The following is a 15,541-nucleotide window of genomic DNA, read 5'->3' on the forward strand; positions in this document are numbered from 1 at the left end:
CGTGAACTCCTAGCAGACAAAGTATTGAACAAGGTGAACATAACTCAGCCCTACGTGTTTGCATAATTTACTCGTCTCTGTTGTTATTCCACAAATTGTTCATTAGCATTGTCTCGGAAACGGGCGAAACTTTTTTTTTGTTTCCTTACCTCGCCTAGCCCTGTTATTCAAGACAAAGCAAAATCCCTACTATATTCTTACTCAGACGGCGGTAGAACATGGCTAATATATTCTTCCGTAGAACCTACACACGCAGATGATCGTGTACCGGGTGCCAATTCAAAAACGAACCCGGCGCATACTTCCCACGATTCGAACATCATGAGTACTCACAGCCCAGAGTCGAAATACAACGCCTATGCCAACTCCGGGTTTTCACCTAACGGCAAAAGCAAGAGCAAAATCCCCTCCACCATTCGCACCGTCCCGAGCTTCGAAGCATCTTCGGATATCTCGTCCGAATCGCCGTCCGCGCGAAACAGCGGATTTTCTAGTTCTATTAATAGCAATGTCAGCGGTACATCATACAGCTCTCAACAAGCACAAAGCAGCTCGACTGTGAGGTTAAAACCGCAATCACCTAGCTTAGGGCCACCTTTACCAATAACACGAAGTGAAGACCCGTATATATCCGCAAACGATACAACTCCCGGAGAAGAGATGGCAGACGACGCAACCTTATCTTTACAGGTTCCGGAGACAGCGACGCTCGAAGACCGGCCAAGTACAGGACCAGGAAGTTCGCCGCAATGGGATGGTGCTGTCGGGAAGGCTGGCCTTGGAAAGACGGGCAGAGTAATTAATAAATTGGTGTCTGAGAACGAGGCCTTGAAACGGGATATCCAAATCGAACGTTTTAAATCCGAGGAGGCAAAACAGGCAGCCAAGCTACTCGAAGACAAGATGGAACGTATGGTCGCAGACTACGAGAGCCGCCTATTAGAAGCCACGGTGACCAAGACGTTGCTTAGTCGTAAGGAACGTCAAGTTGAGCATTTGCAATCTACCGTCGAGCTCGAGAAGAAGCGCACATCGGATGCTCAAGAACGGGAGCGAACATGGCGCGAAGAGATAGAGAAGTGCCGCCGGGACACCAAAGTCCAAGTAGAGGAGGCTAACATGCAGGCGGCATTGATGGAGAGTCGATATAATGCCATCTCATCGCATTGGAAGGATCAAGGCGACGAAGTGAAGCGTATGATGGCGGGGTTTGATAAGAAGATCAAAACGTTGGTTAAGGAACGCAAGGAGGACGATGAAAAAATCAGCGTCCTCCGCGATTTGTGTGACCAACAAGATGGAAATATTCGGGACCTACAACGGCAAAAGGAAGAGATTGCCCAACAATTCGAGGCTTATAAGCGCGAACAGGAACAATCGCTGCAAGACATCAAGAAAGCCGCCCGTCAGAGAGAAGAAGAACAGGAGAGGACACTCGAGGAGGCAAAGCGCGTACTCGGTCAACTGAAATGGGCGCTTAACGTGAAGAAAAACGTGAAGGGTGCTGAGTGATGTACTCGATCAATAATTTCGCCGCGCCGCGCCGCGCTTCTCGTCAGCAAATGCTCTGAACACTTGCAACATTATTGCATATACTTACTCGCTCTTCTTTGACAGGAAGGGAAATTCCCTTCTAACATATACTCGAATGACAGCTTCGAAGTTACGGTACCGTTGCCTTTACCTTTACCTTTTCCTTTACTCTATTCCAATTTGGTGCATCGCGGCTCAGCAGTTCGAGCATGCAGGCAATACCAAAATGATACCACTCAACTACATAATATTCCTCCCACCCTTTGCAATACCTTGCAGCGATGCCCTTTCCGATACTATACTGCAGCCCCGATGGTTGACGAAATTGAGCAACTATGGCCAGGTCAGAAAATGATGCTCGAAGAGAGTTCTGGTCTGGATATGTTACGATAAATAGGATTGGCGTTCCAGGTAAATAATATTCTACGGCTTCTCTCTGAATTGGAGCGAGAGCCGGCAGTCCGTGATATTGTCGTTCCCATCATAAGATACAAATTTGAGAGGGTAGAGGGGTGGCCCTTAGCTAGTACCACAAAAAGCATATGAACGTTCACATTAATGACCCTCCCTTCCATTGTCCTTCTTTCTACATTGCATATTGCATATACCCAGGTTACTAGTTGAAGGTTACCATAGAAGGAACGCATTTGTGGTCAGCAGATTTACAAGCACTCAAGTATGCTCCTCTCTCAAGATCGAATTTGTATATCACTAGAATTGAGACATTCAATATTGACCTGACTTCCATCCAAATCTGGCTGTGTTATACTTTTTGGCTGCCACGAAAATCACAGTGAGCCGTAGTGTACATCTAACTGGCTTACATAAGCAAAATACTCTCCCCCTTTTTTATGAATCAGCCAATCAGATCATGCAAATGCATCACCATCAGATAATCCATTTGATATGACATTTTACATTGCACCACTGTCCAAAAGCTTCCTATGTATCTCCTAACATAACAAAGTAAGTATCACCAGAGCTGAGCTAACAATGTTCTTTTGTATGTAATATTGCTATCCCATATCAGGTACCTAATACACCTACAAGCTGATCATTCTGTCTCTCTGCCGGCCTACTCATTTATGTTGTATTCTATCATATATATCTTCCCTATATAGGTAGCTTCAGGTATGGCTATATTTAGTAGCATATTATAGCCCAAATAAGCTAGGTAGGTAGGTATACATCCTCAGGATGCTACAACTAGAGTCAATCCATCACATATTCCCAAGTTCCAACATTTCCTATACCATCAAACTCATCTGGGCTATAGACCTATTCTCCATACTGTTGCCTAGAACAAGTACTGTGGCATTGCTCCGTCAGTGCCCGGCGATGCTGCTCGGGAATAAAAAGACCTGCTTAAGTTCTCCTGTCCCTGTCGCCGGTTTTGGGTCGCCAATTTTAATGTCAGCAGATATCAAACCAGCCTTCAGTGATCAAATTTCCAGAACATGGTATACTCCAGGGACTATAGAACATACCTACCTACCTAAGCTATATTATTTAGCTCCTAATCATTAGTCTATCTCGCTATTTACTAGTATATAAACAGCATTGCTGTTCTGCAAGGAACCCTGAGTCTGACTAGGAGAGCTTGTGGCTAGACATAACAAATACGTCCTACGTTATAGGTATCTCAGCTATAATCCTATCAATATGTTTACTGAATGGCTAGCCTGGAGCATTTTATAGTGTAATTCTAACATATGTTAGTATATGTGACCAGAGGAACACATTTGGAGAAGCTCTTCAAGGTATTCAGACCTGGGAAGTGTGCCTCTAGGCACTACGTAGTAACATATGGTATCCTATAAAGGATTGTTTATACAGCACATAGAATGATGAGGCTTAACCATGTCAGATTCTTAACATTCTATTCTCCTATTTCGGTATAAAGGGGCAGTGAATTTTATCATAAACGAGCATGCTTCGTGAACCGTAGCTGGATAATATGGCATTGATCTACTCCAGCAATACCTAGCTCTGTGGATGAACTAAGGGGTATCAAATCACTTGTAAAAGGCCTTTCAAGGAAATGGTAGCAGTAACATCCTCAGGATCAAGATGAACCCTTGGACAAAGTATACCTGCAGGACATAGGTAGGTATAGCCACCAGTTCCCATAATAAGCACAGGAACAAAGTCCCCTAGAATGATAAGATTATTCCCATGTTCTCTAGTTCCACATCGTGAGAGAGATATTGGTTTTCATGATTGTATAAAAGCACTAGGTACCTTAGGTAGGTAGTTCATAGACTAGGTACCTACGTGTTTACATATATACCAAGGCTATGAAGCATGACTGAATATATACCAGTGATTCACATATGTAGGTACCTAATGTAAGGTATCACATATATCACATATAAACATCTACAGGCCCAACATGGCCTCACCTAAGGGGATGCAGCCTTGCTTTGAGTAAAAGTGCCTAAGGGTGTCCTTCTGAAATTGCCGTCCCAAGAAGTGTAAGGAGCAATTACGTACCTAGGCACCCATGGAAGCACCCTAAAAAGGTGCCTAAGGATTGATGCGAGTCTAGCATGCATGCATCTATGGTAAGGTACAGGTAGCTTACCTAACTAGGCAAATAGGGGGGAGGAGTTAGTGCCAGGCATCCTCCAAAACCAGGAGTGTCTTGCCCGGTTAGCTGCAGGAAAGAGCTCACCAACCTGTTACCTAGGTACCTGATACTGGAAGCCTGAAAAACCACCCACCTTCCCCCCTTTTACTGTTTACCCAAGTTTGGGTACCCACATGCCTTAGGTACCTCCTGCCTACCAACTTACCAACAGTTCCTACTCCAACCTTCCTACTTCAAAAATTTCTCTGCAGTCCACATCTTTTTTTCTTTTTCAATCCCCAACTCCAAACTTTTCATCCAGTCAATCTTCAATCTTCTTCACCTTTTCAAACCACAACTGTCTATTCTACTTGATACCACTGTTGATATACTCATCTATCATTTGTAATAGGACTTGAGGTATTGATCACTGCTCTTTTTTTGTTTTTTGAAGTTCAAGAACATCGTGTCTTAAAACTGCAGCCTTCGAGTCCTGATTCCCAACACGTCGCCGACGCGAACTTCCCAACCACAAAAAAAGGTAATCTTGTTGCCTAACTTCATTTTCAGAACCTGCCTAATCCTTCATCATCCAGATATTCATTACCTGACATCTGCCACCACCACTTCTTCTTCCTCATTACTACCTGCCTACTTACCCATTCTTTACCAACATTTACCAGGACCAGAAACTCTTGTCCCTCTTTCCCTTTACTACCCAGTACAATATTGCGTTACATCCTAATCATCAACTACCTTTGTCACCTGTGTTTTAACGCGTCTTTGGTATTCTTATCAACTAATCCACTGAAGAGTCATTTGAGAACCCTTTGCCAACCATCTACGCAATTCTAAGGTAAGTCTTTCACAACAGCACCTCTTGAACTAGTATAAACATGTCTTGTCTATAAAATCAATTGCTATACACTTATCAATGAAGACCATAAATGTTTTAAATGAATGCTAACATCTGCGGCGATAGGATTCACCATGTCTGACTACTCATCTACAACACGTAATTTGGCTGCCGAGCGCGTCGCCGAAGCACTCCGCAACGACTTCCCTGAGTGGGTTGCAAAGCAGGATGCACTTTCCGCTGCCGCTGCCGCACGAAAGGAAAAGGACGCAGTGTTTCTTTTCGCTTCCAACTGGGCTTTCCACCCAGAAGGACTCCAGGAGTTCACCACCGAACTCCGACGTGCTTTCCCAGTAAGTTTTCAATCCCTTTCTCACATGCTGCTTTACCTACTAGCTTGGTAGCTTGGAATGAGTTTGCCTATTTGGGCCGACTTTATTAATACAATTACAGGCAGTCCAGGTGTCTTATGACCTGAAGACAACCTGGACCAAGGTCAAATGCCTGGTCGCCGATGAGGCGAAGGTCATGGCTGCTTGTCAGTCTGTATTGGACCGTATGGTCCAAAGAGAACTTTCTTCGGGCTTGGTGAGTTTTTTTTCTCTTTTTTTCTTTTTTTTCTCCCTCTCCTTCATTTCTCCTCCACCTCCACCTCCACCTCCTCCACCTCCTCCAGCTTCAGCTTCCCATTCTTTTTCCCTTTCCAGTTTCATTTCCTTTTCTCTTTTTCCTTTTACCTTTTTCTTCTTTCCTATCAACCCAGTTCACATCATCACGATATCTAACAATCGGCTAGTCCACCAGCACAAAAGTCATTCCTGTCAAGGAATGGCGTGCAAATATCAAGTCTGGTGGTAAACCTAACATCGAGCAGTCGATGTTGGCAGCTGCGCCTGCCGAAATCCAAACCGCTCCTTCCAGAGCGGTGTGGATGGTCCCTAGAGAGCTTCGTAGAAGAAGCTCAAGCCCTTTGAAATTAGCAACGGCCGAAGTACTAGCCAAACTGCAGCGTATCACAGGCTGCACCCTGATGTCGGAAGGCGACGGCATCGCCGTTTTCATTGGAGGGGAATCGGTCGAAGCTACAAATAATGCCATGCGAAAGCTGAGCACTCTTGCGGAAGCGGCGGTAAGTTTTGTTATCCAGCTACTATCAGGCAGCTATGGGGAGAAAAAAAACTAATTTTTGGTTAGGTATCGCCGTATAAAGCCGATGTCCGCTGCGAGAGCTTCATATACGGAGAGGACCAGCAAAACAATCCTGCTGTCTTCACCTACATGGCACATGGAAGAAGATCCTACCTCAAGTCTTACTTCCTTGACCGAGCAATCCATGACTTGAGCGAAAAGTCTTCTGCGTACGGGAAAATATTCGAGCGAGGTGTTGTGGTATCATTACTAGATACCGACTCTCAACCAGCCAAAGGTCCGGGAGATATAACTCCTGCTATATTGGAGAGGGGGAGGAATGAGCCATATAGGGCATTTGCACCTAATACATGGCACTACAAAGCGAAATCTAGACTTTACGCTTTAAAGGATGCTCCGCCCAATCCTAGAAATAACCCACAAGTTACTTCTTGGATTAATAGGCTGCCCCAACCAGAGCTGATGCTACATCATAGCAATGGAGCCATTTCTCCTGAGTTGCCATATAGGACACAAGTGCAACTTCTCCAGCATACTCAAGATATACCGGATAATCTGCAAAACAACCAAAGTGTGGGTTACAATTCTTCTGAGCTGCCCAACACACAGGAACTGTCCCAACAAACTTCCTATGAACATCAGCACCCAACAGGAAGATCAAACATAAGATTAGTTGATGAAACCCGTCACTTACTGGACTCTAAATCACCTCATATTCCAGTAGTGTCAGGTGTGGGGCAACCTTGCAATGTCGCCAACAGTGCACAAAAGCATCCAACAGAGCAGAATCTTGAGAAGCCCGACCAGAAAGAACAGGAAGGGCTCTTGGTCAGTTTTGACATGGCTGAGACAACAAAGGCGTCGCCGGTGGGCGCGCAAATTCCTACAAATGCCTCTGACTCTGAAATCGTACCAGAGGATCCATTTGCTAAGATATGGAATGGTGTTCGAAAAGGAGATATTTGCGTGGAACCTCGAGCTGCTCCTAAGACTCAGCATTCTACTATGAGGCAAAAGGCCGGTCGCCGGGGTGATAATATTCTAGTCCGAGATCTCCTATCTAATCACAAACACAAGGCTCCAGACTCCGATCCGGAATTGATCCAAGCCATTACCCAGAAGCTTGTTCAAATGTTGAGTTCTCTGGATGTCTTTACTGGTAAGGTATATTTGAAAGCTGAACTTGGACGTCTCTGTCTTACCAAAGTTAATCACAATCATGTGTGTCTAGAGGACACCCCTTTTCATAGTAAGGCTAAGCCACTGCAAGTCATCAAAGAAGCCTTGGATAAGCATCATGTTAAGCCACGAGACCTTGTCTTTACGAAGATTCTCACAGGAGATGGTGGAGATGCCAACTATATTTCATTTGCGGAGGACAGTTCTGGACAAAGATTATGGTCGCCGAATACTCGTCACGCCATCTATGAGATCCACTGTCGTGCTAAAACAACTGGTGGAAAGCATCAAGATTTCACTCTAGAGGTCGATGCGAAGAGCTTTGAGTATAGAATCCATGAGCTGAGTGGTGATTCTTGCTCTGTTTTTGTGCATTGCCCCAAAAGGTCATGGGATTTCCAAGTTACTCTCTGCAAGTTGCAAGATTTGAGAGAAACTTACAATGACTTCGCCGAAGATCTCGTTAACGATATGCGGGTCATGTAAGTTTAAGTATGTTAAATCCAAATTTGATGTCTTTACTAATGTGATGGATAGAACGCAAGGATCTAGTATACCGTTGTTGGAATTTATTGTCAAGGAAGCATATCAAGTCAAGATACTACTTGTCCGAACCCGCAACGTCGCAACTTACGTGAGGAAAGGAGGAAATATCCAATCAGCCTTGGGCGCTCATGGCCTACAGTCACCAGCTTCGAGAGTACTTGAGATTTCCGAGGTGCATGACATGGCACCAAGAACCGTTGGTGATAGCAATGGAGATGTAACAATCCAATTCCAGCAGTACGGCGGAAATCAGCAGCTTGGCCAGCTACCCACTTGGTACGAGGTTTCATTGCAATCCAAGGTGATCAATGAGGCGCTGCAACAGAACCGAGATCTCGAACTGGGAGAGAAAGTGACTTGGACACCCCAGCAGCTTCAAAGCACCGGTGCATTGAGTGATCTTATTATGTCTGCAACCGAAGTGGTAAAGCAAATCGATGGGGTAGGTTATTGGGGAGATAACTTCCAAGACGGTTTGATCCACGGCGAGCCTCCATCAGGGCCAACAGCAACTTCCAAGTCACATTACTGGTAATGGGACTATTCAGCCAAGGAGTACGAACGACTGGCCTTATTTTGTGACGCGTGAAGATGAAAACGTATGTTTTGTTGAAAGAGGGAATGTTGGCGTCCGGATCGGCGTCGTGAGCAAATTCTGCTGTATACCTCTATTCTAGTCTATTCTAGTCTATCTCTGCTTGTGTGATACGGTATAGGTAATCATTTGCTTTTATTCGAAACTTTGATAAGATATCACATAATCGATATTCCCTTAATGGGCAAGGCTACAGTCATAATGAGAGGTACTTTATCAGGTGATACCTAAGGCAGTTTAATTTCAATTGATCGGATATTCGAAGCTAGGTTACCTCAGGTAGTCTACAATTCAAGTTCATGCTTCATGAATGAACGCTAGGGGAAAAAAAAAAGGCAAATTGAAATGCTTATAAATTTCTATAATGCTTGGCTTTGCTTTTTGCTGGCTCTCAATCGAGAGCTGTTCTAATTAGGTCGATATAACCTCAAACGTTCTTCATCTGTGAATCGGTAGGGGTTGGAGAACGAACACCTACACTACCTCTAGCAGGTATTCCTTTTATGATAACAGCCAAGTAGGTATACACACCCAGGCAGGTACGCAGACGTACGGTTGTACATGTGCAAGGCATCTTCTCCCATCCCGGTTCTCCCCCTGGACCTCGAATGATCTCCTTATGTGCCTGTCTTGGGGGGTTTTTTTTTCCACGTAGATCTATCTAGCTTAGGCCCACAGGTACTTGCTTGGTTGGATGGATTTACCAGGTTTACCTAGGTTAAGGTAGATACCTAGCTAGAAGCTTCACCATCGGATATTCAACCACTCGTGTCCTTCTCTCTTAGTCTTCTTCTCCTTTACGGTCCGCACATCTCTCATTCCCCCTTCTCTCCCTGCCCTCTCCCCCTTTCCTCTCCCTACCCCAACATCTCTTCGTCCCTTAGACTTAGACATGGGCATAATGACCATCGTACCTCGACCATCGTTCCCGCTCCCGCTCCTCTAGAGCGCGCTCAGGTCCAGCGGCACGCTGCTGCCGCGGCCGGCCCGGTACTTGCGGGGCCCGCCCTGGAAGGGCCGGGGCTTGGGGAGCTCGCTCTCGTCCTTGAAGCGCCAGCGGCTGTCGTGGACGATGAACCGCTCGCCGCCGCCGCCGCCGCCGAGCGGGCTGGGAATCGCGCTCGGGACCGGGCTCGGGCTCTTGCTGGCGCCGGTGCCGTTGGGGGCGAGCGTGTACGAGCTGGGGTCTAGCATCGAGCGGAGACTCGAGCCGGCGCGTTGGCGGGTCGAGGACGGGTCGCGCGCTGCTGATGATACTGATGATGCTGAAGGAGGTGGCGGTGGTGGGGTAGGCGCGGATGAAGGAGGGGGAGGAGGGGGAGGTGCTGGTGCGCCGGTAGGTGAGGAGTGGCCGCCTGTTGCGGTTGCGCGTAGCGCTGCCTGGACGGCGATACTTGCTGCTGGCGAGCTAGATGGTGGTGCTGACGGCGGCGGAGGAGGGGGTTGGGATCGCGTCGTTGTAGGGGGAGGTCTGGGAGCCGCAGCTGGAGGGGGTGGCGGCGGTGCGGGAGCTGATACTGGCGGGGGAGGTGGTGGCGCTGGGGCCGATGTTGGTGGTGGAGGCGGAGGCGCCGGAGGTGCCGGGGCGGATGACGGGGGAGGCGGTGGCGCGTGCGAGGTCGGTAAGGGAGGAGGATGGGACGGTGACTGTAGAGCCGAAGGCTTCCTGGATCCAGGTGGAGGAGGCGGTTTCTTCCCTATCGGTGGTGGAGGACCTTTCGCTGATGCCATTGATGCTATTGAGCTGGGCCTAGGCGCATCGCTAATCACCTTCCTTAGATTCGCTACCGACGCGTGGGAAACGGTAGCCGGGGGCGTGGGCACCGCGCGAGCTGGAATAGTTGGTACGGTGGGAGCGGACCCGACAGGTGGCCTCGGTACTAGCAGCGCTTTCGGGGCTGAAGACTCTGTATCGGTTAGGTATGACGCGTTTTGGTTTGCTATATATATATATATATACGGTCAGTCACACCATCAGTTACACGATCAGTACTGTTCACTTCCCAAGTTCAACAGAGCCGGGCCGGGCTGTAAAATGCTTACCTCCTGTATCCACACCACCACCTCGTTTCTTCAACTTCGGCATGCCGCCCGCGAATAAACCTGCCAACTGCGACGCAGGCTCCGCAACCCCACCGCTATCGTGGTCATTATTACTCGGTCGAGACCCCGGGACGGGCGGTGCGGAACCGGGAACGGCAGGGGCTCCTCTAGGTATCGTAGGGACAGGAGGTGCTCCTCCAACGGGTATCCCCCCTCCTCCTCCTGACACCTTTCCTATTTGAGGAGCAGAACGATCGTTCGTAACAGCCTTTTTTAAAGCCTTCCCCTTCGTGATGTCGCTAAGCAAGGCGCCTCGGCCGGCACCGGCAACCGGTCGTGACGGCAATCCGCCAGGTGGAAGGGGAGGAGGCGGTGGCCCTCCCATACCCGGTGGTGGTGGCGGGGGAGGCGGTGGAGGAGGCATCTCGGAGAGATAGGGGACTCCGGCTCTCCAATATATTATGAATACCTATTCGGTTGCTCGGACGAGATAGAGGAGCGTTGCTTCGGGGTCGGTGAGAACTTTTGTTATAAGTATAAGTTGAGGTCTATATAGTAAGCGTCACCGAGCGTGTGTTGTCGACTCGATAAAAAAAAATATGGGAAATCGGTTGGTTATTAAGTGGTTTATAAAGTTAATATGAATTGATTATGTTCTGCTATTCGGTTTTTTTTTACTACGGTGAATATGATGTCTTTTTTTAGGCAGAAGTATTGAAGAGGAATGGTCGATACGTGACGACGCGCAATGCAGTTTGGAGGTTAGGTAGGTATCTTATCGATGGTTTAGGAGGTAACAAGTTACTTGAAGTGTAGCCGCGCTGTCGTCACGTTGTGGCGCAGGTTGCCCCTGTCTCCACCCACTAGGTACATGCATGTGTACCTAGGGAGGTTAGGTATTTGATACATCTATTTCGTAAATTGCATGTGACGAAGAAGATATGAGACGATAATCAATTATCGCATCTCTGTTATCGAAGCTCAATTGAATCTCTCTCTTCGCGATAACCGACGAGTATTATATCGCATAATTGTATCGAGTCAATAGGTACCTCTAATTCCTTTCCCTTACATCACCAACTTCCAATCTCATAGCAGCAGCAACAACTTGTGTGTTTAAGTACTCACAGGCTTATTCTCACCACATGTCAATCCCCTACTCACCGTAGGTGTAGCAGCAGCGATGCCTCGACCGGCCGCTGTCCCGCGACCGCAATCGGTTTGCCAGCTTTGCGATTCTATTATCGCTCGCCGTTTTTATTCAACAAAGCTCGCATCGAGCTCTCACAATACTGCCCGGCATCGACCGCAAATAGTACAACATGTTCTACGAGCCAGTACAACCCAGAAGGCGTTTCTAAACGCTGCTGTGTTACCGACTAGAAAGAAGATATTACAAACCAGCAATACTCGGGATACTCTGGGAGAACATGATAGCAAGATCAGAGCAACGCCGAAAACGGCTGCGAGCGAAGAGTTGTCATCTGTCACTAATATGATGACTTACTTGGACAGAAGCAAATCAAAAGTGCTGTCAAACCCACGTATACCCTCGGAAGCGGATGTGAGTGCGGCTCTCCAGGCATGCCGCATAGTGGCCGATTATATTCTGGATGATGCAGTAAAACCAATGATCGCTCACATGATTAACGAGTTTGACTCAACTGCTTCGGAGCTACTTTCGCTGGACAACACAAACAACATCAACTCCCCTAAACTCACAAATCCTAGTCCTGAAAGCATAATGAGTCAGGTCAAGCAGATCATCGACAGGATATCTGATACCGCCTATGCGGTTATAGCTCACCCCCCTGTATTCATAACGCCAGCATTACTGGAGAAATACGTCCATGTACAAGCACGTCTAGGCAGACCGGAGACACTTCCCCGGGTGTTTCAACTATACGCTTCGAAGCCAATGCCCCGTGAGGGCAAGGGGCCTATCAGCTACGCGAAGCAGAACCCTAACAAGGTAGCAAATGCTATTGAGCCTCATGTGATCGAGAAGGCCCTGGACACAGCAATCGAAGCCAGAAACTTAGACGCCGCAGTTGGGATCATCGAGAATGGCTACGCAACAAAAGCTTTCATCCGAAATAAGCTCTTACGTAAAGCCTTATTGCCTGTGGGAACCTTTGCCGCAACACCCTTAGCCGCCTATGTGCTTGCGAGAAACTTCTCCGACCTCCAAGACACTATGGACAGCGGTACGGCGACGAATATCGCCTTTGTTGGTATATTGGCCTATGTGGGCTTTACGGCGTCACTCGGCGTTGTGGCGTTGACAACCGCAAACGATCAGATGAAGCGGGTAACCTGGGCTCCGGGAGTACCTCTGCGAATGCGGTGGATAAGAGAAGAGGAAAGGGCTGCTCTGGATAAGATCGCCTGCGCGTGGGGATTCCAAGAGAAATGGCGCCAAGGCGAGGAGGAGGGAGCGGAGTGGGACGCGCTCAGAGAGTATATCGGTCAGAAGGCCATGGTGTTGGACCGGACGGAACTAATGGAGGGGATGGACTACTAGCGAGTGGATCGGATGCCGATCTGTTCGGCTAGTCCTTGCGGAGCCGCTGCGAGCGTTCATAGAAACTGTTTTATGGTTTATCTCAGACCCGGATATACACCATATAAGGTAACAAGCAGGCGTCAAGAGCATCATCTACTCCCTTAGCTACGGCTTATCATTTTGCTCACCATGCATCAGTTACAACATTGTTTGCGCCCCAACGCGGACATTGGGGTGTGAAAGGCGTCGTATCCATGTAAAATAATGTGGGTAGGGGGTGAATTAAGAAAGCATGGCAAAACCTACGGTTGGTATTAAGTTATCTGGACTTTCCACTAACTACACAGCCTCCATGCATCACTACTCACATCCCGGCCTTTAACGGTGAAACATAAAGCTATTTAGGTAATTTCTTACGGCCATGTATTGAGTGTCCGGCATGTGAGGCTGTTTTTCCTTCCCAACGCCTAGGCAGGGACCGCGCGACTCGTATGGCTGGGCAGCGGATCGTAGTATACTTCGGCCGTACTTGGCAATCCACCTACACTTCGCCTGTGGCTTTGAGACCTCATATATCTGTTGCTCGAATATACATATATGAAGCATTGATTCCTGTCCGTTTTCTTCGTAGTAGTACTTAGTCACCGAAAGACGTCGGTTCGGTCCCTTACACCTAGATCTGAGCCGTCTATAGTTACCTACCTATACACATATAACTCGGCAGTAGAAGTGCACACTGCCGTCATATTTAGTTCCCATTGCTTTCTCACATTCTACGTAAGCCCATTATTATAACTATTTGTTTTCTAGACCTAAGATAAGAATGGGCGGGCAGTTCTCACCTTTCGACCCTCTGAGATGCCCGCACTACGCCCAATTCGCGTCCCGCCTCGATAGGACCCATTTCGACGGCATCTACTGGACGCTCTTCTTCCTGGTGATCTGTATCTTGTTCGTGTCGTCGTGGGTATATCAATCGTACGTGAACACCACCACCACCATCACCGCCATCACTGTTCGTTCTTCTCTCTTGTCTCCGAGATGCTTTACTAAAAAAAGCAAGATAACTGTCTTGAATAAGAGGAGATCGCTAATTAATATGGTCAACGAACAAATAGGACGATGATGTATCGAGAGAAAAAGGGGTTCTGCGAAGATGAATTCCGGAGGAGGGTTAAAGTCAGCCTTGCTGTATGAACCGCCGAAACTCCATTGTCTTTTTTTTCTTTGGTTTCCCTCGATTCCGAATGTCCTGATCTAGATCGATGCGAAAAGATGACCGCACCAAGATATGCCCAACCCCCTCCCTCCCTAAGTTTTCCCGCCTAACGATATATTCATTCATGAATTAACGCTTGCCGCTCGCAGTGGTGCACGCTCCTCTTCTCCCTCGCCGCCGTCTTCCTGGTCATCGAAGTCTTCGCCCTTCTCGCGCTGCAGTTCTGCGACGGCGAGGACCTCATGGCCTTGTACTGGGCGACGTGGACGATGCTGCAGCTCGGGTCCGAGATCGCGATTCTCGGCGTCGTGCTGGCGCTCTGGCACCATCTCAGCAACGTCCGGCTTCCGTAAGACTCCCACCCCCCCTACTTATAACAATCCCGTTCCCCTCGTTTTGATTTGTGGTGTGGTGCTATGTTGTTAGTTAGGTAACTAAGTATTTTTTTTTATCTCCGTTAGCTTGTGGGCTCTCGCGCTGGGCACCCCGGTCCTAGTCGTCGCTGGGTTCGGACATGTAATCCAGATCGCGCTGCGGATGGTCTTCAAGCGGGCGCGGGCGCGGCGACGGACCCGACGAGACGCCGAGGCGGGCGGTGGTGCTGGTGCTGGCGAGGTGGAAGAGGAGGAGGAGGAGGAGAAGCGGGAAGACGTCGACACTCTCTCTCCAACGTAAGTGTTTTTTATTATTTTTTCATTTTTATTTTTTTCCCTTGCTTAAAAGTCCCGCGGTACCGGTTATATATATATGTCTGCAGACTAAAAGTCACTTATGAAATTCCGATATGCTAACACTCCTTTGTTTCTTTCGGCAGTACCCACAAGCCAGACCAGGACCAAAGCGACGACGACGACCTGGAAAACGGCCTCTGCCTGTACCTCGCGATGGACGTGGGCGACGACGAACGCGTCAGGAAGTGGCCGTGCTTCGTCGGGCTAGCAGATGGCAAATCTATTGTTCGCTTAACTGCGTATACCGGGAGTCTTCCGAGTCCAGGTTAGCAAGTATTCTAAACTACGGTTGTCCATTTTCTATATTATATTAGGAGAATCGCCTGGATCACTTTCAGTTGTTCGCTCACCCCTGAACTGGCATTGAAGTTTAGTTTTCCATGGCCAGGTAAACGCCACGGTGAGTAATTTATACAACTAATCGTAACAAAACACTGATGCTTTAATCAACAGGTTACCAGGGAGACTTATTTTACAAGCCGAGACATATAAACTTATTAGTCCAATATCATAACTAATTAATTGGTGCAGTTTTGTATACACAATTTGTTTGGTATATTCGAAGCTACCTAATGTGCCTAGATCGCGTATTCCTCAGCTGTCATCAAATATTAA

The 15,541-nt window shown here is 47.8% G+C and overlaps 5 protein-coding genes across 5 annotated transcripts; 4 read left to right on the forward strand and 1 right to left on the reverse strand.

The window, feature by feature from the left end:
• Positions 1 to 321: 321 nt before the first annotated feature.
• Positions 322 to 1,512, forward strand: F4812DRAFT_456892 (uncharacterized protein; the record flags this gene model as incomplete). Its single annotated transcript, XM_047937066.1, has 1 exon — positions 322 to 1,512. The coding sequence occupies one exon, from the start codon at positions 322 to 324 to the stop codon at positions 1,510 to 1,512; it is 1,191 nt and encodes a 396-aa protein (XP_047793197.1).
• Positions 1,513 to 5,646: 4,134 nt separating this feature from the next.
• On the forward strand, positions 5,647 to 8,933 carry F4812DRAFT_281986 (uncharacterized protein). Its single transcript, XM_047931036.1, has 3 exons — positions 5,647 to 6,087; positions 6,153 to 7,768; positions 7,824 to 8,933. The coding sequence occupies exons 1-3, from the start codon at positions 5,836 to 5,838 to the stop codon at positions 8,365 to 8,367; spliced, it is 2,412 nt and encodes an 803-aa protein (XP_047793198.1). The 5' UTR covers positions 5,647 to 5,835; the 3' UTR covers positions 8,368 to 8,933.
• Positions 8,869 to 11,251, reverse strand: F4812DRAFT_281989 (uncharacterized protein). The gene is made up of 2 exons (XM_047931037.1): positions 10,471 to 11,251; positions 8,869 to 10,367 (listed from the first exon to the last, which is right to left on the reverse strand). The coding sequence occupies exons 1-2, from the start codon at positions 10,892 to 10,894 to the stop codon at positions 9,370 to 9,372; spliced, it is 1,422 nt and encodes a 473-aa protein (XP_047793199.1). The 5' UTR covers positions 10,895 to 11,251; the 3' UTR covers positions 8,869 to 9,369.
• A 192-nt stretch (positions 11,252 to 11,443) lies between these two features.
• F4812DRAFT_282021 (uncharacterized protein) lies at positions 11,444 to 13,174 on the forward strand. Its single transcript, XM_047931038.1, has one exon. It carries the CDS (start codon positions 11,654 to 11,656, stop codon positions 12,992 to 12,994), a length of 1,341 nt encoding a protein of 446 aa, XP_047793200.1. The 5' UTR covers positions 11,444 to 11,653; the 3' UTR covers positions 12,995 to 13,174.
• Positions 13,175 to 13,799: 625 nt separating this feature from the next.
• Positions 13,800 to 15,196, forward strand: F4812DRAFT_456896 (uncharacterized protein; the record flags this gene model as incomplete). The annotated part of the gene is made up of 4 exons (XM_047937067.1): positions 13,800 to 13,991; positions 14,345 to 14,544; positions 14,657 to 14,866; positions 15,010 to 15,196. 4 exons carry the CDS (start codon positions 13,800 to 13,802, stop codon positions 15,194 to 15,196), a joined length of 789 nt encoding a protein of 262 aa, XP_047793201.1.
• Positions 15,197 to 15,541: the final 345 nt, after the last annotated feature.

The sequence above is a fragment of the Daldinia caldariorum genome (genome assembly GCF_022478825.1).
Source record: "Daldinia caldariorum strain CBS 122874 unplaced genomic scaffold F4812scaffold_3, whole genome shotgun sequence".
Classification (NCBI taxonomy): Eukaryota; Fungi; Ascomycota; class Sordariomycetes; order Xylariales; family Hypoxylaceae; genus Daldinia; species Daldinia caldariorum.